A 22,249-nucleotide genomic window follows, 5' to 3' on the forward strand; every position below is an offset into this window, starting at 1 on the left:
CGGTTGCGATAGCTGAGCGCTGAGAACACAGCGGTGAGCACACAATGCGGATAGCAGCAATTTTGATGCCAGCATGCCGCACCTTCGCTCACAGCCACTACGTCTTCTATTGCCCACGTTGTAAACCCCTGTCATTGAATATTCAGTGCGTGGTCAGACCGTATCTACGCTTACGCCCGGACTACAGGGAGCTCAGCCATCGGCCTCAGATGCGGAACAACCGGATCATCCTACTATTCTCAGATCGCTCGGACCACCAGCGCTTGATCACTGGACCCCTATACATGTTCTTTTGGAGGAAGACCGGTAGTAATATATCTACTCGCACCACAAACGCCTTGGGAGGGCAGATCCAACACCGACCGCAATGCAAACCATTCCAGCCATCAACCAATACACCATATTTCCACCAAGGAGTTGCTTCTCGATACTCAGCGAATAAGCAGAGTTTGCCACCGCCGGTCCAATAGCTCGTATGACGGACACCACAGTTTGCACGAGCCCATTTGTTGCGCCAATGGATGCTCGGTTGGGTGCAGATGCATTGATGTACATGAATACGACACCTGTAAAGTAACACAAAGTAAACATTCAGCCCAGTTCGACTGACCGTCATGCATACCAAACGCAGAATACGAGATTACGAAGGCGAGAAGCTGCAGGCCTACCAGGAGGTAAACAAAATGGCTCAGTCCCTGTGCTTTAGCTGCGAAGCTGATGGCCGGGAACAGCGCAAGCATTGGGAAGCAACTGAAGACAGAGAAGAGATACAGATTTCTTCCTCCTAGCCAGTCATGCAAGCGCACAAATAATAACAATTGAAGCACTCCGTTCAGAATACCAAGCATAGCCAGAATGATGCCAATGGCTGGAGCATCCAGCCCGAGGCCACCCATTTCAATGGGTGTAGCATAAAAAACTGGTTGGACAGCACGGAACGAGATTTCAATCAGGGCAGTAGCAGCATAAGCGCAGGTTGCGATGACCACCCGCGTCACTAGCAAATCGCGGAACGGCAGGGGCTTCGTTTTTGATCGAAGGCCAGAATCTGATGGCACGGTACTTCTTTCGCTCTTGTACAATCCGAGAAACCGAGCAAAACTAGTGCTAGGTTGTGTGCTCTGGGACACGGTAAGTTTTCAATTCAAGTGCTTGGGGATTGACAAACCTCGCTGAGAAAAAAGAATGTAATGCACCACCATACAAGCGCTAGTGTTCCTATCACGCCACAAGGAAGGAAATAAGGATACGCCTTTAGGAGTTCAAATCTTCCAAATAGTTCCGGATACTGAACCGTTGGACTTGCAAGAAGTCCGCCGATGAGAGGCCTGCAAATTCAAACTTTTAGTCGACCAAGAATTAAATGGCAGAAACAAACGATTACCCCAGAGCGATGCCAGCCTGCCAAGCAAAAGGAATATACGCATACGCCTGAGACATGTTCGTGGAGTCCGTGATATCCGCGATCATGCTCTTCATCACTACCACGTTACCATTGAGCGCACCACACAGACAACGGCTTATGTCGTTCAATACAGGATTAATTACTAACGATAGGTCATGCGTACCTCAAGACGACACTCCAAAAAGTTCTTGAGAGTCCAAAAGAGTACATGGAAATGGAGATGCCCGTGAGACCAATCAATAAAATTGGTTTACGGCCAACACGATCAGACAGACGACTCCAGTGAAAAGTAGTCAATGCCTCGGTTGCAAAGAAGAGTGACTGCTACATGTATAAAACATTCATCAGAAAACTATTCCATCAAGTAGTGACAATTGCGTACCAGTACGCCAACGTAAATTGCAACACGGGCTTCTTCACCATTGGTTACTCCAATGCTTCGTATCAGCTGGACGCCTTTCCATCATCAATTGTTTGAGTGCAATACAGCAAGTACCGACCTGTGGTGCAAACGGCGAGATGACTTGCGAAGTCATTGGTTCTAGGACTTGAAGCGACAGTATGATGGAAAATTGGCTCCACGGGAGAGGCGTCTTGCCTGTAATTACTGGCTTCTGTTGGGGTTCTACATAGTCATTGGCATGCAGCAGAGGTGTCTCTTCGTCAGTGGTTTCGAGGGTCATAATTGTTGTACACCAAAACTCAAATTTGTCACTCTGGCTTAAGTACAATCCAGGGACAAGTCCCAGGGCGTGGCATTTGTGGGGGATAATGGAGATTAGTGTACCATTACAGATACTTGGAGTGGCTCACGCTAGTATGCTTTGTGTGCAGATCCCGAGTTTGGAAGCATTTGAACCACCCAAAGAGGTCAACCAAATTGACCCCGCAACTTCGATTCTGGGAGCCTATGTTCGATATATGGGACAATCAACTTCTACGTTCCCACCCAAACAAAGTATTGATCAAATCCATCCGAGAGCTGTGATTTTAATTAGCCGTTTTACATGGAGCAAGATTAACACTGGCGCCCATACAGACAATACCTTTCATCAAACGATATACAGACTCCCTGTAAGTCTGTACTGTTTTGTAAAACTCGATGGTTATTAAGAATGCGGAGTAGACGGCAGCTGATCCAACACCAAGATAGAAACAAGCATTTGTGCGAGCCTGTCGCGCCCTCGGACGCTCGGTTAAAGGTCGCCGGGTTGATATACATGAACGTAATGCCTGGCGCAACAGATCAGAAACTCTGTTGTCAATGACAAAATGACAACAAACTATAAGTATGCGAAAGCCGTGCTGCCCAGAAGAGCCCACCAAACCCCATATACTCTGAACAACGCCACATGATCAGGGTTACGGGAGAGTCAGTACCCATGGATAATGGCAGAAAAACGAAAGTGCTATGCGAGAAAGTTTCTCAACCAGTCTATCATTGCGAATGATATGATATGTATGTTCCCTGTCTTGTCTTCGTTTCGCGTGTTGCATAGTCTACGTCATCCAACACCATGTGAAACGCTTCAAAGTCACGAGTGCATGCTTCTACGCCGAATATACTCCGCGTCCTTTCGATGGAAATGTAGGGGGCGGTAGTACGGATATCGAGGATCGAGCCTCTGATCAAGGGGTTACCCGACTCAATTGCAATTGAACTTTCTGTCCTCAGGTCGATCTGAGTATCATCAACATAGATGCGACACCACTCACCCACCTTGGTGAGCAATAGAATTACTCGTCCCAACGCATGGCAGACGGAATCCAATAGGCTTGCCCATAGTGCTCGTCTTGAGAATCCAGCCAGCAAAGGCCATCTCGAAGAAGCATGTTCTCCAGAGCAGCTCGAGCACGTTCTCCCGTCCATCCTCGACGGTTCTCCAGGATTGCTTCAACAATCCATCCTCCTTCTACTTGTGCTTCCGCAAGAATCACAGCCTGATCTGCATCTAGTTCCTTGACCACGCTTCTCACCATCTTCTTTCCACCACCAACGTCAAGCACTTCGTATCCAGCGCCGAGCGGTTGAAGCGTCTTGATGCTTCTTATAACATCTTCCTCTGTAATGACACCACTCTCGACGCCACGCAGCTTGCTGACCATACGTACAAGCTCCCCCATTTCTATCACGCCCCCGTTTCTCTCCCTTGTGCTTACGCACACGTCTACTATCTGAACTCCCAGCTCATGCTGCCAATCGCCCATCCCAAGCATTTCTGCCCACCAGCCACCCTTCCTTGGTCCAGCGAGCGGGTCCACGCCAATCGACGAGCACATTTGCTGAAATGCATGACGAAACGCTGGATCGCTACGAATTGAATCTCTGTGTGTCGCTGCGAAGTGCGAAAGGGCAGTTCGGAATTGTGTTAGTTGTGACTGTAGATTATCGACCTGAGTTTTCGAGAGCTCTGAAGATAGTTCTGCAAAACGCTTTGATAGCTGTTCTTTGTCGAAAGCAGCGAGACCGACGCCGCGATGCATGTTCATTTGGTTGCTTTCAAAAGTGGACCTACTCTGGTCCGCCGCGGCCTTACTGAGGCTGAGAACGACTTCATTATCACGTGATAAGGTAGCAACTAGTACGGGAGAAGCCGGCCCGGGGTGCCGGCCAGTTCCGTTGTGCCCCGACGATGCGAACGCGCACTGCGCTCTATCATTAGCTAGAGACCTCCATGGGGCACCTAATAACGTTGGCTACGTGAGCGTTTTGTCATATCTGCCGTATCTTCATATTTACCTACATCTTTCCAGATGGTGCGTTGTAGTGACCTCGATCCCAGCTAGCACACACTAAACCGCTGGAAAGTTCATTAAACCAGTGGGCGTTGGATTTTCAGGTAATGTTCTTCAGACCACCACGTATCATTAAACTAAGGCCATACGTATCAGGGAAATTATGAACGTATCATTCAAAGCATCGCGATCGCAAAGGAGCGCGGTGCTACCCTGAGAGTTGGACCAGAGCTGGAAATCCCGTCAGTACTCGTGCACTGTGATAACGCGTATAATTAAGATCCTCCACAATAGTGGGTATGGCTGCTACGACCATTTCCTTGAAGGTACAAATACACACATATAAACATGGCACTCCTGATAACCTATCACAGGGGATACCATCCTTCATTCCTGGGAGGTACTGGCCAAGATCTTGGCCAGCGACGATACCATGGGGATTATCTGTGATATTGGAATGTACGTGTAAAGCGTTATTTACCGATTCTATACATCTCATTCAAAACATGTCAGGCCCGTGGTGCACAAGAATGTAATTTACAACTGCCGTGTCATTGTACACGACAGGCAGATTCTGCTTATTCGCCCTAAAATGTGGCTCGCCAACGATGGCAATTACCGCGAAATGCGGTACTTTACTCCCTGGATGAAGTATCAACAATGGGAAGATCATTTCCTCCCAAGGATTATTCAAACTGTCACGAAGCAGGTTTGTGATTGATTTCCTTAACCTCAGTCATGCACAACTCTTCCTTTCCAGGTCAAAGTACCTTTTGGAGACTGTATTATAAGCACGGTGGACACCTGTATAGGTGTCGAGCTCTGTGAAGAGCTCTTTACGCCAGCAAGGTATGTGTCTTCATCTTACCCGAGCACGTCCGTTCATGCTCGCATACTTCAAGTCCGCATATTTTAATGGGACTCGACGGCGTCGAAATATTCACTAATTCCAGTGGGAGCCATCATGAGTTACGAAAACTTTACACCCGCGTCGAGCTAGTAAAGGAAGCGACACTCAAGGTAACAGGCGTGCCCCAGTATGGACTCTGCCAGCTAACTCGCCTTCCAGCTTGGTGGCGTCTATCTTTATGCAAATCAGAAAGGCTGCGACGGCGATCGGCTGTATTATGATGGTTGTTCCATGATCGCCATGAATGGCCACATCGTCGCTCAAGGTTCACAGTTCTCCTTGGACGATGTTGAGGTCGTCACAGCTACCATCGATATCGAGGACGTGCGCTCACATCGCACATCCCGCAGCCGCGGGCTCCAGGCTGCCCGTTCTCAGGCTTTTCATCGGATTGAAGTGCCGTTTGCACTTTCAAGTGGAAAGTTTGGCGATACAGATGGGGCGATGGCCCTGGGTATCCAGGCCAAGCTTGCTGGAGCAAGGTTTCATACTCCAGAGGAAGAGATAGCGTAGGCCTATTATTTGTGGGTAAATCCAAACACTGATGATCTCTACAGACTTGGTCCAGCTTGCTGGCTCTGGGACTACCTCAGGCGCTCCCGTACACAGGGATACTTTGTCCCTCTCAGCGGAGGTATCGATTCCTGCGCTACAGCTGTGATAGTATTTTCCATGTGCCGCCTCGTGGCTGAGGCTGCACGCAAGGGAGGTAATGTCATTCATCTGCTAGATTTGGTGTTTTGGCTAACATGAACGCTTTAATCAGACAAGCAAGTTATTCTTGATGCAAGACGAATGGTCGGAGAGCCGGAAGACTCGGTTTATACCCCTTTAGACCCGCATGAGTTTTGCAACAAGATCTTCCACACGTGTTACATGGGCACTGAGAACTCTAGCGCAGAAACGAGAAAGAGGGCCAAGGACCTCTCAGCAGCGATCGGAAGGTATGCGTACACTTTATTCCTTGAGACGCTCGACTGAAAATAAATCCAGCTACCATACAGACTTGAACATGGACACTCTTGTCACCTCTGTCCGTGACCTGTTCGCGTTCGTTACTGGTATGCGACCTCAGTTCAGAGCACATGGCGGATCGGGTGCGGAGAATTTGGCGCTGCAGAACATCCAGGTAAGTACCATGAATCGGGATCTACATGGTCATTGATGACTGCTGTCAGGCACGGTTACGGATGCTCCTTGCTTATCTCTTCGCTCAACTACTTCCTTGGGTGCGAGGCAGACAGGGTGCACTCCTCGTCCTTGGCAGTGCGAACGTTGATGAAAGGTATGTTGACTGACTGGAATAGTGACAATTGACTGACTTAGGGTTCAGTCTCCGCGGTTATTTCACGAAATACGATTGTTCAGCAGGTCAGCCTATCTCGAAAGAAATGCCAACTGAACTAACATTAATACCAGCTGATATCAATCCTATTGGTGGCATCAGTAAGACTGATCTCAAGAAGTTCATTGCCTACGCTCGGGATGCGTTTGAAATTCCCATCTTGAACGAGTTAGTACAGCTGGGTTATTAGGATCGGCACCTTTTCCTGACGTTCTGCAGTTTTTTGACCGCCGTACCGACCGCTGAGCTAGAGCCAATTTCAGAGACATATGTCCAAGCGGATGAGGTGAATATTCACTCGAAAGTGTTCTCTCAATGGTGCTGATCACTCGATAGGCGGACATGGGCATGACGTATGATGAACTATCAGTCTTTGGTCGTTTCCGCAAAGTGGAGAAGTGTGGACCATACGGCATGTTCACGAAGCTGGTGCACGAGTGGGGCTCATTCCTGTCTCCCGTTCAAGTATGTCATCATTCAAGCTCAAGTGTAATCCGCTGATTACGTCTTCTAGATCGCAGAGAAAGTCAAGCATTTCTTCTTTGAATATGCGCGCAACCGTCACAAGATGACAACTCTGACACCGGCATACCATGCAGTAGGCCTATTTATCTTCACAGACTGATATGAGACTGACTTTGTCATAGGAATCCTACAGCCCAGATGACAACAGTATGTTACGCTCAAAACTCCACATCACAAGACTAATATTGTCGCACAGGATTTGATCTCCGTCCTTTTCTCTATCCCTCTAGGTTCCCGTGGCAGTTTAAGAAGATAGATGAAGTAGCTGCAGTCCTACCTGATCGCTCCAAACCGGCTGCAGATAAGACCAAGACTGACTGAATAACGCAGATTCAAGTCCATGTAATACTTAGACGACATGAGGCCTTAAGGCTCTAAGCCACAATAAACGATACTTTGTATTCCAATATGGCGGATATCATGCGAGTACAATACAGTGCGATGGACAGAGAAACCGAAAGGAAATCAACAACAATGTTAGTCAGATTATGTCCGCAAGAAACGTGATAGCGTGCTTTGAACCGTTATCTTCTTCATGATCGTCGGCTCCGGAGCTGAGGTGGAAGAATAAGCATCGCTGCGATTAGCATAATAATCCACAGAATCACTTACGATCAGTTAGGCCTTCATCTTTTACTTTCCGCTTGATGCTATCCATGACTTCGCTGACAGCAGAACGATCCAAATCTCCTCGAACTTTCATCAATCCTTCCACGAACGGTATACATGGCCCGTGTACTTTCGCGAAGGCCCAGAACGACAGGAAAGCCATGCTTTTAGACGCTTCCAACATCGCTAAAATCAAGTCCACCACCTCAAAGTATGGCTCGAGCTCTTTGGTGGGCTTGAATCCGCTGAAGAAGGAGAACACAGTACTGATGTCCTCTTTGATACGCTCCGTTGCTGCTGGTATGCGTAGTTTTGGGCAGTTGGCGAGTGCAGTAAGATAAGTAACCAGGAAGGCGTCAAGCAGATACTCGACAAGAAGCTCGAGGAGTGATGGATTAATATAAGATTGATCGGCCATGTAATCCCGCATCGTAAGCACGATCTGTTCCATGATACCGTCATACCATGTTGGCTGGAAAAGTTGCTTAGTCGCGGGCTTCAAGTCGTTGAGGATAATATCAATGAATGTCTGGATGCATTTCTTCGCAACATCCAAGTTTCCATCAATGGCGTCATTGAGCTTCTCACTGATGGGCGTTCGGTATTTCTCTGATACAAGGGGTTCGAGTCGTCCTAGAAGCGCCTCGGTGTTATCGGCGGACTTGATCTGGTCGTTGGCAAGTGCAATGCAATACTCTGCCAGACCCCCAACGACCTCCTCCGGTTTCTCCGTCTGCTTCTTCAGCTCTGCCTCAACAACTTTGGTCCATTGATCCTGTATGTTCCTCATAACTCGATTCACCTCGCCCACCACACGAGCAAGGATAGCTCCTTGACCACTTTCTGTCGCTGCATCGATTTGTTGGTTCACCATCTGGAACAGGATAACCGCGCCCTGCGTGCCATAGAGTCCATCGCTGTCCACCTCAGGTGGATCCGAGCGCGTGATGAACTCCTGAATCTCTGTCTTCATCAGGTTCGTAGACCATTCATCGAGCTTCTTGACGATCAATTTCAAGTAGTCCTCGATAAGATTCTGCTCCTCGCCGCCGAGCAACGGTGGATCAAGGAGCTCCGGAGCTACATTCAACTCTGTCATGCTCTTCTTGTACTCCTTAATCCAGGCATGAAGGTCTAGCATGATGCTCGCGTCAGGCTCCGATTCGATGATGCGCTGAAGAGTCGCATTCAGAGTACGGTGATACTCTTTGATATAGAACGCATGCATCTCGTAGTTCGGCGGAAAGCATGGTACCACATCGCTTTCAATGCGGATGAGGTCTTGATATATCCAACTAAGGCCACCGAGAAAGGCGCCAGGGTCGTGCTGATGTCGCGTATATGCGTCGTCAAAATTAGCCTTAATAGAGTCCGATATGGCTTTGGTAACTTTAGAGCGGTAGTGCTTAATGATACGGGCATTTGCCTGCATGGACTTGAATTTAGATGCTGCATCCATCTTGGCAGCTTTTTTGACGAGCCTAATAGCGATAGCCTTACACCAGACCATATTAACTTCGTTCCATGTGGATGATGCAATGTGTCATACCTTTTCGTCTTCCCGTGCCTCAAGCTCCGCGATCTTTATGAGCTTTACCACAACTTGCGGATACCCTGCACGAACAAGTGGCAGCACGTTGCAGGCTAACTCCATGATGTATGTCTCGAAATGTTCAATGAGCTTGTTCAACCGCTCAAACATACGCGCAAGTTTCTGACGCGAGTTGGCAGAAGCTTTCTTTGCTTGGTGCATGGTCTGATTTCGGAATGCCTCCAGACGGTTGATGTGAAAGTGGATTGGAAGGAGATTAGGAGCGGGCCCAATGATAGTCCTGCTCTCCGCTTCCAATAATTCCTCCAGTACGTCAAGCTTCGAGTTCATCTCCAGTAGATTGTTGACCATCTCCTCCGTCTGTTCGAAATTCCTGTGCACCATAGACACCTGTACAACCTCAAGCTGGCGAAATGCGTGAACAATAGATAACGCACCCTGCTGATCTGGTCGAAGGTTGACACAACATTTTGAGGGTCGGAGCACATCCTGTCCACAATCTGCATCTCCTCCTTTATGACCTGCACGTTGTTTCGCGTCCCAAGCAATTTCGTGAGTCCCTCCCGAGTTGCATCAAGCTGCTCTTTGACGCCACTTTTGAGTCTGGCATCAATTGAGGCCTTCTCTTTCTCCAGTTTCTTCCGGAATGCTGAGATTTTCAGGAGATCATCAGGAGACTGGAGGTACTCGCCGATGGCTTGCGCAGCAGATACCTGCGGGGCAGCCATGGGAGCTACGGCGGCCAGGCTGACCTCCAATATTCAAAGATTACTGTTGCCAGGAAATGAGTCTTACGGGTGAATGATTGAATCGAGGAATAAGTGAAAGTGACTTCAGAAATAACACAGTCCAGACTCCACACGACTTAAGGTACATTAAAGGCTGGCTGGCGCGTGTACATAATAGGCGCCTGTCAAAGTCACACCAATCTCATAAACTTGTGATTTATTTCATGGCCTTTTTTGCAAAGCCAAGGTCATCAGTGCGTCTGGGATGTCGACGGAGACTGTTTCTCAGATCTTTTAGTTCTGAACATGCGAGAGATAATGACATCGTGATAGTAGGAGGCGGGCCAGCAGGATTAGCTTTGGCAGCTGCCCTTGGTGCGTCGCTTTTTTTGCTCACGTCTCGCTCTTATTCGAGCATTATGCGCAGCTGCGAACCCTATCGCCAAGAATTCACTCAAGATTACGCTAATAGAAGGGGGGGACTTGTCCAAAATACAGGATTGGGGCATGCCGCCCAACGCGTACTCAAACCGCGTCAGTTCCATCACACACACGTCTCAACATTTCTTGAACAGTGCGTGTACCTTGTGAAGGTGCTTGATGTCATAGCTTACTGGTTTCAGGGATTGGAATTTGGGACTACGTCGAACATGCACGCACAAATCCTATTCACCAGATGCAGGTGCGTCTCCGCAGGGTGACATCGTCCTTTAGTGCTCAATTGTCTCATATTAGGTGTGGGACGGCGTTTCCGGTGCTCGCATTACCTTTGACACATCTGCAATACCGGAGTCGAGTGAAATGGCTCGAATGACAGAAAACCTGAACCTCCAACGCGCACTGCTAAGAAAGCTTTCGGATACCCCGAGTGTCCAGGTAATTCACAGCGTCAAAGTCGAATCGATACAACGCGAGGCAGGTGATCACAATGACTGGCCTCTCGTGCATCTTTCCAATGGCGCCACCCTACGCGCAAGGCTGCTGGTCGGCGCCGACGGGTTCAACTCCCCAGTAAGGTCGTTCGCTGGGATCTCATCATATGGATGGTCATATGACACGCAAGCGGTTGTCGCAACACTAAATCACGCGCCGCGAGGACCATTCCAAGTACCCAACAACACAGCTTACCAGAGATTCCTTCCGACCGGTCCGATTGCATTCCTGCCGCTCTCCCCTTGCACCTCTTCGCTTGTATGGTCGACAAAACCTCATTTGGCAGCAGCGCTGAACAAATCATCTCCAGGAGTTTTGGAACAATTAATCAATGCCGCTTTCCGCCTCCCCGAGCCATCCCTGCAGTATATCTACAGACGACTTCTTGAAGGCACTAAGTCAAGCGAGGAGATAAAAGAAGAAATCATGTTCAGGGAACGCTCGGACGGCATTTCAAGTCACTCTGCGTATGCATCTGCCACTTCAATGCTTTCAGATGGTGGTATTCCCCCGGATGATGCGGATGCGCTTCCTCCCCTCGTGACATCAATTCAGCAGGGCACCATAGCAAGTTTTCCGCTTCGCTACAACCATGCTGAATCCTATATTGGAGAGGGCGCAGGAAGCCGCACAGTCTTAGTCGGGGATGCTGCGCACACCGTCCATCCGCTAGCAGGACAAGGTTTAAACCTGGGCCTGGGAGACGTCGACGCTCTATCAAGGTGCATCATACAAGCTCTGAGACACGGAGGAGACATCGGTGAGACGCGTCTTTCTTCATCTAGAAGTGCCCTTTAACCATCTCTTCAGGCTCATATACGGCTCTGATACCCTACGCGCGGGAACGCTATTTTGGGAACCACAAGGTGATGTCAGCGATCGACAAGCTGCACAAGGTCTACTCTTCTACAGCGCAGCCGGTGGTGTGGGCACGATCTGTGGGACTTGAAGTGATCAACGAGCTTGACTCAGTGAAAGCCGCGTTGATGATGAATGCTGGAGCGAGCTCTCGGTTGGAAAATGCAAGCGGATGGGACTTACTTGCCAAGAGCATCGAGAGTCTAGCAGGGGCTGCTAGTACTTCAAAAATGGTCAGCGGGATGATTGGCGCAGGAATGCAGGAGTTGGCCAAGAACGCTGGCCAAAGAATTTTTGGACGTCCTTGAACGGGTTTACAGATGACCTTGCTTTTTTTTCTTCAGATAATTAGAGTCGTTCCACGCCTCGTGTTCATGTTAACCTCGAGTTCTAAAGCACACTACACTATCTCAACCTTACCTAAGACTTGCCATAGCCATAGGGGCGTTGCAATAAGTTTATTTGCAAGTATTTGGCTTTGTACAAAGAGGGAAAAATAACCTCCTAAGGCGGTGGCCCGATTGATGAGGTCATCATCATTAAATTCGAAATCAAGTATGCCCCTCCGGAAAGTATGACAAAGAAACACAGGAGGGTCCTAGGGGTTCTAGAGAAATATAAATTACTGTCAGGAGGGAAATTTTATCTCTCGTCAGAACGCCCATCACTACACACTTGAATCAAGCACTTACATATTTATTATCATGTCTCTTGTTCACTTCCACTACGACCCTTTCACCGAGTTCGAGCGCCTCTTCGACGATGCTTTCAGTGCCCGGTTCCGTCCAACATCTGATGTCAGCCGAGCCGTCGAAAGCGGGTCTCGTGTCGGGACATTCCGTCCAAAGTATGTGCATAATCAGGGACTCCGAATCATTGCACCGCTGACTTTCAGTAGGATGGATTTGATCGAGATAGAGGATAACAAAGTCATGGCCGTGTTTGATTTGCCTGGCATGCAGTCGGAGAATGTCACAATTGACGTGCAGCAGAACCGCCTCACCATCTCAGGGGAAATGAGTGCAGAGAGTGATCACACAGAGAAGGATTACGCTGTGCGTGAGCGCACACACGGAAAGTTCTCTCGTATCTTGCAGCTACCTGTAGGAACAGAGGTATGTTGTATCCAGCTTACTACCTCCGTGGGCCGAAACTCAAGTCACCTGCAGCCTGGTAATGTCAAAGCAAGTATGGAGAATGGAGTTTTGAAAGTTACTTTCCCAAAAACTGCGAAGGAGCAAGAGACCCAGCGTATCGATATCACCTGATTATGCCACAAAAAATGTTCCCCAAGAAACGTTGCTACCTGCCGTTGTACAATAGTGATCATTAATGCGTTGTTGCACTGTCAAGTATTAATAATGGCTGAGCGTGGATTATAATAGTGACTCTAGGACATGTTACCGTCTAAGATGTGGATGTGGGAGAGTGGAGTTGTTGATACTCGCCCCTCATGAAGGTCCACCACTGCGGCCCGTACATGTAATATATTGCTCCAAACGCCGCACCACCAAGATGAGCATAATGATCAAACATCCTGTTTCAATGGCATCACCAAGATTAGCGATGTTCTCATGCACATTTTTTGCACCCACCTCCAGCCGCGTATGATGCCAATCATGTCAAGTATGACGAGACCACCAACTCCCGCTTGAATCGGTATCGAAACGAAAGGAGGGAAAATGAGGCTGACTTGGGCGTCTGGAAAGGCTAATGCGCTGACTGTCACAGCTGCGTAAATGGCGCCAGACGCGCCTAATGACGGTAAAATCTCCCGCGGAGCAGCAGTTACAGTCTTTACAGCTGTGCTAGAAATTGCCGTAGCTGCTGGAGAGTTCTTTATGACTGCAGATGTCGTGAACTGATTGACGAGGCGAGGGAAGAGAACTTTGCAAGCAGCAGTGTGGCTAACCAAACCCGAGAAGAGTCCGGCTTCAAAAGATGAGTAAACCAGACAACGAAGACTGACACAAGCATCCTACCGGAGATAAAGAAGGCAAGGAAATGCCACTTGGCAGTGGCTTCTTGCTGATGTTCACCATGTTTGAGTTGTTCCAGTGTAAAATAGTGGGTGGCGGCCGAGCCTTATAGAGGAAAGAAGTTAGGATGTCCCTCTAGAGAGGTATCTAGCGCACCAAAGCTAGCTAGGGCCATTGAGTTTGCCAACAGGTGGATGAAGGATTTATGACTAAACATGCTCGTTAGCAGAGTATATGAGCGCCCCGACAAGGGGTGGTGCGTGAAAGTTCGGGTCATGAATGGCGCGAGTCGTGGTATCTTCCACACGAGATATATAGCCGTGTTGACGCCACAAATCAACCAGCACAATCTTCTGCCTTCGGGGGCATCAAGGTATGATTGTGCAGCTTGAACGTATACGGAGAGAGCGAGGTTGCGCAATGCAAGAGGCCATTCCGCCAACGTATCTTTAAGTTGATTTACTTGGGTTTGCAGATACTGAAGAGGATAAAATGTATGATGGAGAATTTCGGAGAAGAGTGAAACGCACCTTGCCAAGCTCTAGGTACTGAGCCTTTCTCATCTCTTCAGTAGTTGGGGGTCGCGGAGTCCATCTGTGAGAGACAGATACGAGATGTTTTGACCAGTACTCGGTGTCGACTTCGGTTTGACTTGCAGCTATCGAATACGCGAGTAAAGACCCACCAACAAAAAACTAATAAGCCATAAGCCAGCTAGCTAAAGCATGAACGAAAGAAATTTGCTAACCAGAACTTGATTCCGTATTGTTGGCCGGGGAAATCGAGAGCTGAAAGACTCTACTTCAGTTGAACGGGCAACTTGGTCACGAAAAGTTGGCGGTGTGCTCTGGAATGATTTCTCCGACGTAAACCGCCCTATCCTTGGAAAATTACGTGGTAAAGAATGGACAAAAGAGCGACTCGAGGGATTAATGCATGGCCGCAAATATCGAGACGTCTTCAGGATGTTGATAGTAGAAGACATGTTATGTTAACGTGTGCGTCACAGACAGAAGATGTCTTCGCCAAATCGGGCGACGCGTCCGATTGACTTCAGTTCCGCATATAATGATCTTCTGTTTTCGCTCCCTACTGACATGGCAATACATACGTTGATCTAGTACCTGGACACATCAAGCATTAGGCAAGTTGTCTCGAGCGCCTGGCCTATATCACAGGAACCATGTTCTACTACATTTCATTCTTGCGGCCACCTCCCACCCAAGCCGCCTTATCTGGTGAACCCATCCTCATCACCCCTCAAATCGCCAATGATCTACGGACAGAATATTACACAGACGCTCAAGATATATTTTATTCATGGTCCTTGCATTCGGCCACACCAAGCCCAGTAATAACAAAGCCCGTGAAGTTGACGAGCTGGAGGGCATCTACGATGTACAAGGAAATACCCGTCCCACCCCCTCGAAATGTCCGCAATGGAGAATACTGGCGCCTTATCCTTAGCTCTGGAACATCACGAAAAGATCAGGTACTTTCCCTGAACGATGAAAGTCTGGGGCGCCAACCATTCCCCGTCCTCTCCGATCCTATCTTTTTCTCCGCTCGCCCAAACAAGGCTGTAAAGCAGGAGCGGATTCAGAGATCATATGCGTTAACTGCGACAAATAGAGACAACCCTGTGATATTCCATATTATTGAACAAACCTCCTTTGACCTTGACAAGGCAAGTCAGACATCAGCTCACCTTGCTGCAGATGGTTGAAATGAAGCTCCAACAGAAAATATGGGACAGCGGTATCGGCCTTAGCTCTTGGTTAATAAAACTTCACTCCGAGATGGTTGCCAACACCACCCTGGTTTCAAAGGTGAAGAATACACTCTTCGCCTCCAAATGCGATGTTCTCGAGCTAGGTGTGAGCTCTCAGCGAGGTAATATTCCTCGCAGTTCTAACCCTGAGTAGGCGCAGGAACTGGCATAGTTGCTATCGTTCTTGGTATTTTGCAAGGCCTTGATACTCCTGTCACAGCAGGAAAGATCATAACCACCGATTTGCGTGAGCAGCGATGTGGTAGTAAACGGATACAATCACTCATTGTGGTGTTCAGCCTCTGCTCTGCCCCTATTGCAGAGCAATATGAGTTCGAATCAATCTCTCTACCACCCTGGAAACGCACCTAAGAGCGTTGTTCTCGACTGGGATGAACTCGACATATCCACCCAGGTGGCATCATTCGTCAATGGCATCGATGTGATCGTGTGAGTGCGTATCAACCTGCATCGGTAAACGTTTTGAGCTTTCATACTAGGATGGCAGATGTTACATATAACACTGCATCGTTCCCTGCACTCATAGGAACACTCTCCAGGCTTATCATGTTTTCAATGAGTGTCACGCCAGCAAAACCTCCACTGATCATTCTTGGTTACAAAGAACGAGACGTGGAAGAACGTACTCTTTGGGAAATGGCAGAGAAAATCGGCATACGTTTTGAGGAGGTCGCACAAATTCCTGGAGCGGCCCAGGGCCCACCTGTTGAGGTTTGGGTGGGGACGGTGTTAGTAAATATACAGTGAGCTTACCATATCATAATCGGAAGCGACATTAGTCGGATCCGCGAAGTATCGACTAGCTGAGGTATGAAACACTTGCGAAAAAGTACAGATGTGACTAGAATTAACAGCAAAATGCAATACAAGAAAAATGCGAGGTATGTAGTACTGAGATAGTGTTGATGATGGTGTACTTTAAATATCAGAGCTATCAAAGTGGCGGAAGGGGCCTGCGACAATGAGGACAAATATTCTGAGAAGATCGATCAATATGCAGTCTCATTCGTTTATATAGACGGTTACCTTGATAGCAAGCCACTAGTAGATGGTGGAGATTAGCATCTGGAATCCGACAGGAAGCAATAAACGTACCTTCTCCAGACACTCCGTATGCTGTTCAACAGTATGAGCGTGCCGTTTACATATAAATGATGTCGAGAACTCACAAATAGATGTTGACAAGGAGCCAGACTGTAGCTCCGCCTTGCTCCGACATTTCGCAGCAATCCACCAGTGACATGTTCTAGCTGCTTCTCATCTTCGGTATGAATAGCCTCCATGCAAATAGCGCAGTCCCCGAGAGATTCGTCAGGCGCTTCTGGGTCAGCGGCAGAAATCGGTAATGCTGGATGATAGTCGTGCACTTGCGCACGAGCAAACTGCAATGCTCATCAAAAACATCTATACAACTGAAAAAATACAACCTACTCGTTTTGGAAGGAAGAATGCCGGTCCAAAACGCTGCTGAAGCAGTATAACGGCAACTTGCAGAAAGATGAACATCGCAAGATACCACACCCAACCTAGTAAAGTATAAGTTAAGTCTGGTTGGTCCACGACTCTGAACCTACGGCGGGGCTCGACATCGAGCACATTCTTTGGACATGTCAAGAAATCTGAAAATATAGATATGATGAACATAAATCGACAACAAATGCATTGGTACTCACAAAGAGCATGGAAAAGTCGACAGAGTGATGTGCCAATCATATACTCGGCAGTGAGTGCACTGCTCCTGCCTTTCTTCACCGATCGAATAATTTGTGGCAACCAGAAAAGGGAGTACATGCTTGCCACAAATACCAGCGCTAGCGAAGGAGTCACGATGACTCGTACGATGAATGTTAGGAAGAAAAACATTCCAAGCCCTGAAGGAACGTCAGAAGTGAATACGAGAACACCAAAATACCTACATATCCGTGCTTGGGGATCTGAGCGAATGTGTCGAAACAATAAACTTAAGAATGTTGGACCAGTAGATCTAGGAGGAGCTGTCATTGGTGTAGGCACAGCTTGGGGAGGCAGTGATGGTTCCTGTTGTACCGGCCGGGGAGGGGGTGGCGCCACTGCATCCTCTGGAGCCTGAACCTGATTGATGAGGATGGCATGTTGCTGGAAAGCCAATTCAGTCTGCATAGTCTATCGAGCAGTAAAAGCTCACTGACAGATTCAAAAGCAAAAAGTACGCAGGCGACGAATGCTGGAGCCACCAGCGATAAGGAAGGACGCCCATTAGCAATAATGGCAAAAGTGATATGCCCAGCAAATGAGACGGAGTCCACAATGGATTGTGTAAGGAACGTCCATAGGGACACACGAGACAATCCAGCAGGAGTACGACTTCGGTCAACTTGACGAGAGAGTAGTAGTAACTGCACCAGGTACACCAAAGCTGAGATACCAGCATCTGTCCAAAAACGCGAATCAATAAATTGACTGAGTCAAGACGGAACGTCCTGACATGTGGCAACCTTCCGAAAGAATAACTGAGACCTTAAGACAAGCACTCAATTAGGTCCCTAAACAGGAAACGTTGAAGCCATACCTTAATCCTTCTGCGTCATGCAAGTTATATAGAATGCCGCATTCTCTACTCAAAAGCACGCCATTGAGCTTGAGAGGCGGACGTTTCACTGTCCATCTTCCCGTTGGTTTCTGTAATTCGTCTTCAAGGTCCTCCATATACTTTGCGGGTATCTCGGATGGCGCAATTTGTGCGTAAACGCTGAATCCACAACCTCCTTGCGACTCCCCATCTGCAAGCACAGTTAGAAATGGGACAGACATAGGAGTTAGATTTAGCATACTGCTCGAGTCCTGGTCGATAACACCTGCATCAATCATATCTTTCACCTTGTTAATTCTAGACATCAATTCAGGTTCTATTGTCCGAGCAGTGTCATTCTGGAAAGCTTCTGGGACGAATGCGGGGATATAACGGATATCTATATGTCGACTAACACAACATTTGTTTCAGTCGTCTGAACGTCATCGCTAAGAACACACCCGGTAGGTTCAGCAAAACCATATATTGACCCATTTGCGAGAAAGTGCACGCCTTCAAAATCCAGTTTCATATCATCGGAAGTGGCGGGATGACGGACATCAATTCTGCCCTGTGGGGGATTCAAGTTTCATAAAATGAAGTAATGAAAGCAACCCACGTGAACCATGGCGATCTTTTCGGTAACACCTTTTACGCTGATTGGAGCTCGATCCATTATACTCCATGAAATTTTGTCCGACCCGGTCCAATTCCAAGATCCGAAGTGACCGGTGAGATCTGTCATATTAGTGTCACCCATGAATGTCTCAGCGTGTGTTCTCCACGAATAGGTTGCGGATCCAAGGCTGGGAGGAGTGATATTGAAGAAGTCGATCTCGCCGTGCGCAAATCCGGTCACATTCGAAAAATAAGATGCCCACTGTGGGTTGAGACGAGACCCAAAGGACATGAATGACCCTACAAGAGGGGTGGCGGCGGCATTTCTGTCTGGCTGCGCTTCGTCAGCATTCACCAGCAGCCAGAAGCAACTTGGTACATACCATTGTAAAGTTAGACTCTGTCCCATTCAGCCAAGCGGTAAAGTTTGACAGCTGGTAGTTGAGGGATTGAAGGGCATCCTGGTAATGATTTCGAGCGAGAAATTCATCCCCAGTGTGATTTGTGAGTATGAAGAGCATAAATATTAGGAACAGAAATGATGGAACAGAGCTCCTCTGCTGTGGTATTCTCGCCGACTGTCCGTCGTTTTCGTCATTGCGGTCCATGGGTGTCGGTGGTACACATCCAAGATTCCACGACAGCACTCAGGGAACCTTCGGAACTTGGAAACCCACTGCACTATTGATCACGTGCCAGGTGCACTGGCACGTTAACCTAAGCCGCGATGAAGACAGCACCAGACAGCAAACGGTGGACCCATTTTCACTCAGCACTACAACTTGCCATATCGCGCTCAGCACATAAATGGACGTGAGTATCAAGGCTACTCATATTTACGTGTGGTTTGAACTAATGGTCGCGCAGATACGAAGATTTTCAGGAATGTTTCACGCTCTGGTGCAAGGAAGAGCCACATGGTGCAGAGGGCATTTTTAACACCGTCTCGAGGCATATGGAGGATCAGATACACGTAAGTTTCGTGTTTAAGCACCACTGAATGCGCAATTACTGAGACGGGCTCTCAGCAAAGCTGTGAGAATTTGTTTAAGGAGTTCAATGTAAGGGATAGTATCAACATTCTCCATGCCGTCGTCTCGGAAGCCAGAGCTCGAAAACAACGTGGAGAAATACATGGCAAGGATGTATGGAGAGAAAACCTCGCACCACGTGCTGCTGTTCGTGCACGTACTGTCCGGGTGATGGAATCTGAAGTAGAACGTATACGAGCAGAACTGCAGGCTGTAAGTAACTCTCAAACGCTGAAAATTTTTCTGACTTTATCAGCTTGAGGAAGAGAATACTGCTCTGTACGCCCGGTGTAAGGATAATGACGACAAACAGCGTGCTGCAGATGCTAAGACGGTGGAATTATTGGATATCCTTGATGATGTGCGTGATTTTTTCATTGGATTTGTTTGAGCATTCTAACAAATATGATAGGTTTACGCGAAGTGGAGTCAGCTCCCGCAGGATGAAATAGGAGTATGGGCTCTTGAATCAGCAGAGAATGTCGGCCTCGCGCAACCACCATAGATTGCGCCACGATATGAGTTTAGGGAGATAGTAGCAGTCCGCTTTTTTGGTTGATGATTACTGCTGTACAAACTATTTACGAAGTGTACTGGCAAGAGTATTGTAATCTATTAATTTGCACCCCAGAAACTCCTCAACGCCTCGTTGACCGCTGAAATCAATTTTTTTTAAAAAAACAACACCCAAGTTGTGAAAATGGGATGGCAAAAGAGTTATTGAAGCGACTGATAGCAGCAACTGGTTTCGATCCAGTGACCTCAGGGTTATGAGCCCTGCACGCTTCCACTGCGTCATGCTGCTGATGACCAACTGGTAGATGTTGACATCCTTGATCTCTTTTGGGAAATTAGTATCTTCATTACTTTTTCAGACTGTCTCTTTTTCCATAACATCATGAGCACCGAGCGGAAGCCAGCGCCTAATGCACTATGGGCATATCTTCTCCAGAAGGATCTTCCGGCGTCTAGCGACTTTGCCGCTACACCCATGGTTCCTTCAATGGCACCAGTCGACAGGACCAACACTTCCATGCGAATGCTCATTCACGATATGCAGGCGACCCTCGAAAAGTTCTCTACGAGAGTGGACACTTTACTCATTAACGTCAAGGACGCAAAGACTGAAGTAGTAAACTGTAGCCGGATATCAGAGAGTGAACATGAACGCGTGCTCGACGAGATCTCGAATAGTTGTGAGTGTGCGTTTATATTATATGCTTTCAATGGCAAACCATTCGAAACGTTTGTAAACGAGACGGTTTATGTTCTCATCACTCTTTTTAGCAAAGAAAGTGCAAACCGAGTTAAAGGCTTGCATCGGTGCACCATCGCAAGCATCATCTCTCGAATTGGTCCAAAAATCACAATCTTCGGCAGAAAACAGCATACAAGCTCTAAACAAGCGCATAGATGCGATTCAAATGGTACTTCATATTTTTACTACTAATCCCGCTTTGTCTCTAGTACACCCAGCTGATAGGCGGTGATTACACAGCTCGTTCAATCTCAGAATCATGCTATGCAAACTATACAGGACCAGCAGCATTCAATACTAACCGCGGTACTTCCCCTTCTTCCACTTGTACAAACCTTCCCTTTGTATGCGGATCAGGTCAAAACGTTCATAACCGATAACGTCTTATCCAGCATTTCAAGTCTGAGCCGCGATATTGAAAGCATGAAGGTTACTTTATCCGATCTATCCGTTCCTTTGAACAGCATGCGAAGTGTTTCCAATTCAGCTGTAGCAGTCCTGCCCCCTTTTCCTGAGAATCGTTCCACCCGCAAGCGCACCAATTCTCGGTTAAATCAAGACGACGCACATTCAGGGCGCTCACAATCTGACCGGCCCCACTCTGTCGACCCGGCGACGAGTAGCCCTTGCACAGATCATCATAAGAAGCGGCGATTGGATAGCGTATTACCTACTACCTCACCTGCGCTCGTGGGACCGCATACGGCGAATTCTCCGGTAAAACACGCCCTGGATGTGCGCGAATCCCTAATTGCCGACAGGTTGACTTCTCCCGCGTGTGGCTCTGTTACTAGCGGCGGATACACTGCAGCACCAAGGCCTAAACACACCGCGAGGACGCCCCTCGCTGACATACTGCCTCCTCTAGTCAACCACGCCACTATGATACAGTTTCGAAAGCCCGCTACCAAATCTCCTTCTTCTTCCGTTCCTGCATCCAATTTTCCAACGAATGTTCAAAGGATGCATGCTTCCTCTCAGTCGGACAGACATCCACTTCCATCGGCTCGACTAGACGAGGCGACTCCCTTAGCATCAACCGCACCAATCAGTTCGAATATCTCTACTACGGCTACGAAGCCCGACAACTTTGTCCCACCAACTGCTCACAAAGATAGGAAGACGCCAGAATCAGCACCTGCTGCTCTATCCATCCATCCGCAACCAACCTCGAAGGCTATCAAGTTGGAAGAAGTTCTTCGCTCGCCCCTGAGATGTCATGTCTCCATTCCGCCGTCACCGCTATCGTCTTTGTCTCCGTCTCCAGCACTGGCTCCAGCCCAGTCCGTTTTGAAAACTCAGGTTCAGCATTCTGCGAGTGGAATGGCACGGCGACAAGTCACATTTGCTACGTCGAATCAGGCATTCACCTCATCCACCTGTCCTGGTCCTTCGGTACCATCGTTACGTACGCTTGATTCC

At 48.1% G+C, this 22,249-nt stretch overlaps 11 protein-coding genes and 1 non-coding gene across 12 annotated transcripts; 6 read left to right on the forward strand and 6 right to left on the reverse strand.

The window, feature by feature from the left end:
* Nucleotides 1–318: 318 nt before the first annotated feature.
* Nucleotides 319–2,088, reverse strand: HD556DRAFT_1450548 (major facilitator superfamily domain-containing protein; the record flags this gene model as incomplete). The annotated part of the gene is made up of 7 exons (XM_041307782.1): nt 319–566; nt 623–1,121; nt 1,169–1,328; nt 1,385–1,519; nt 1,569–1,729; nt 1,788–1,853; nt 1,906–2,088. 7 exons carry the CDS (start codon nt 2,086–2,088, stop codon nt 319–321), a joined length of 1,452 nt encoding a protein of 483 aa, XP_041153063.1.
* Nucleotides 2,089–2,940: 852 nt separating this feature from the next.
* On the reverse strand, nt 2,941–4,009 carry HD556DRAFT_105479 (EAP30/Vps36 family-domain-containing protein). Its single transcript, XM_041296026.1, has 2 exons — nt 3,122–4,009; nt 2,941–3,070 (listed from the first exon to the last, which is right to left on the reverse strand). The coding sequence occupies exon 1, from the start codon at nt 3,893–3,895 to the stop codon at nt 3,143–3,145; it is 753 nt and encodes a 250-aa protein (XP_041153064.1). The 5' UTR covers nt 3,896–4,009; the 3' UTR covers nt 2,941–3,070; nt 3,122–3,142.
* A 5-nt stretch (nt 4,010–4,014) lies between these two features.
* On the forward strand, nt 4,015–7,330 carry HD556DRAFT_1421406 (uncharacterized protein). Its single transcript, XM_041304489.1, has 20 exons — nt 4,015–4,106; nt 4,215–4,245; nt 4,298–4,383; nt 4,436–4,467; nt 4,516–4,600; nt 4,655–4,850; nt 4,902–4,990; nt 5,044–5,161; nt 5,211–5,560; nt 5,609–5,760; nt 5,818–5,995; nt 6,045–6,180; nt 6,230–6,336; nt 6,385–6,422; nt 6,471–6,564; nt 6,616–6,682; nt 6,733–6,861; nt 6,911–6,994; nt 7,044–7,068; nt 7,118–7,330. The coding sequence occupies exons 1-20, from the start codon at nt 4,081–4,083 to the stop codon at nt 7,240–7,242; spliced, it is 2,148 nt and encodes a 715-aa protein (XP_041153065.1). The 5' UTR covers nt 4,015–4,080; the 3' UTR covers nt 7,243–7,330.
* Nucleotides 7,331–9,952, reverse strand: HD556DRAFT_1421415 (exocyst complex component Sec6-domain-containing protein). Its single transcript, XM_041304490.1, has 4 exons — nt 9,520–9,952; nt 9,080–9,472; nt 7,534–9,025; nt 7,331–7,475 (listed from the first exon to the last, which is right to left on the reverse strand). The coding sequence occupies exons 1-4, from the start codon at nt 9,808–9,810 to the stop codon at nt 7,408–7,410; spliced, it is 2,244 nt and encodes a 747-aa protein (XP_041153066.1). The 5' UTR covers nt 9,811–9,952; the 3' UTR covers nt 7,331–7,407.
* A 41-nt stretch (nt 9,953–9,993) lies between these two features.
* On the forward strand, nt 9,994–12,072 carry HD556DRAFT_1421416 (uncharacterized protein). The gene is made up of 5 exons (XM_041304491.1): nt 9,994–10,185; nt 10,238–10,384; nt 10,434–10,492; nt 10,546–11,503; nt 11,554–12,072. Exons 1-5 carry the CDS (start codon nt 10,035–10,037, stop codon nt 11,907–11,909), a joined length of 1,671 nt encoding a protein of 556 aa, XP_041153067.1. The 5' UTR covers nt 9,994–10,034; the 3' UTR covers nt 11,910–12,072.
* A 233-nt stretch (nt 12,073–12,305) lies between these two features.
* HD556DRAFT_1314133 (small heat shock protein) lies at nt 12,306–12,869 on the forward strand (the record flags this gene model as incomplete). Its single annotated transcript, XM_041300885.1, has 3 exons — nt 12,306–12,448; nt 12,500–12,716; nt 12,771–12,869. The coding sequence occupies 3 exons, from the start codon at nt 12,306–12,308 to the stop codon at nt 12,867–12,869; spliced, it is 459 nt and encodes a 152-aa protein (XP_041153068.1).
* Nucleotides 12,870–12,938: 69 nt separating this feature from the next.
* HD556DRAFT_1457108 (uncharacterized protein) lies at nt 12,939–14,565 on the reverse strand (the record flags this gene model as incomplete). The annotated part of the gene is made up of 6 exons (XM_041308149.1): nt 12,939–13,138; nt 13,197–13,533; nt 13,584–13,685; nt 13,737–14,058; nt 14,111–14,275; nt 14,329–14,565. 6 exons carry the CDS (start codon nt 14,563–14,565, stop codon nt 13,009–13,011), a joined length of 1,293 nt encoding a protein of 430 aa, XP_041153069.1. The 3' UTR covers nt 12,939–13,008.
* Nucleotides 14,566–14,629: 64 nt separating this feature from the next.
* Nucleotides 14,630–16,206, forward strand: HD556DRAFT_1421438 (putative methyltransferase-domain-containing protein). The gene is made up of 5 exons (XM_041304492.1): nt 14,630–15,267; nt 15,323–15,455; nt 15,506–15,598; nt 15,651–15,801; nt 15,852–16,206. The coding sequence occupies exons 1-5, from the start codon at nt 14,764–14,766 to the stop codon at nt 16,117–16,119; spliced, it is 1,149 nt and encodes a 382-aa protein (XP_041153070.1). The 5' UTR covers nt 14,630–14,763; the 3' UTR covers nt 16,120–16,206.
* Nucleotides 16,207–19,206, reverse strand: HD556DRAFT_1421449 (uncharacterized protein). The gene is made up of 15 exons (XM_041304493.1): nt 18,922–19,206; nt 18,540–18,872; nt 18,382–18,491; nt 18,183–18,331; nt 17,921–18,131; nt 17,837–17,868; nt 17,541–17,782; nt 17,289–17,487; nt 17,046–17,243; nt 16,947–16,991; nt 16,804–16,898; nt 16,542–16,754; nt 16,468–16,488; nt 16,399–16,413; nt 16,207–16,348 (listed from the first exon to the last, which is right to left on the reverse strand). Exons 1-15 carry the CDS (start codon nt 19,144–19,146, stop codon nt 16,307–16,309), a joined length of 2,130 nt encoding a protein of 709 aa, XP_041153071.1. The 5' UTR covers nt 19,147–19,206; the 3' UTR covers nt 16,207–16,306.
* A 30-nt stretch (nt 19,207–19,236) lies between these two features.
* On the forward strand, nt 19,237–20,203 carry HD556DRAFT_1421456 (uncharacterized protein). The gene is made up of 5 exons (XM_041304494.1): nt 19,237–19,351; nt 19,406–19,511; nt 19,567–19,782; nt 19,826–19,930; nt 19,982–20,203. The coding sequence occupies exons 1-5, from the start codon at nt 19,266–19,268 to the stop codon at nt 20,072–20,074; spliced, it is 606 nt and encodes a 201-aa protein (XP_041153072.1). The 5' UTR covers nt 19,237–19,265; the 3' UTR covers nt 20,075–20,203.
* A 99-nt stretch (nt 20,204–20,302) lies between these two features.
* On the reverse strand, nt 20,303–20,374 carry HD556DRAFT_t124. Its single transcript has one exon. It is a non-coding gene; the product is annotated as a tRNA-Met (tRNA).
* A 93-nt stretch (nt 20,375–20,467) lies between these two features.
* On the forward strand, nt 20,468–21,059 carry HD556DRAFT_1249626 (uncharacterized protein; the record flags this gene model as incomplete). The annotated part of the gene is made up of 2 exons (XM_041298865.1): nt 20,468–20,765; nt 20,857–21,059. The coding sequence occupies 2 exons, from the start codon at nt 20,468–20,470 to the stop codon at nt 21,057–21,059; spliced, it is 501 nt and encodes a 166-aa protein (XP_041153073.1).
* Between the last annotated feature and the right edge of the window lie 1,190 nt (nt 21,060–22,249).

This window comes from Suillus plorans (assembly GCF_016647745.1).
Source record: "Suillus plorans strain S12 chromosome Unknown HD556scaffold_107, whole genome shotgun sequence".
Classification (NCBI taxonomy): domain Eukaryota; kingdom Fungi; phylum Basidiomycota; class Agaricomycetes; order Boletales; family Suillaceae; genus Suillus; species Suillus plorans.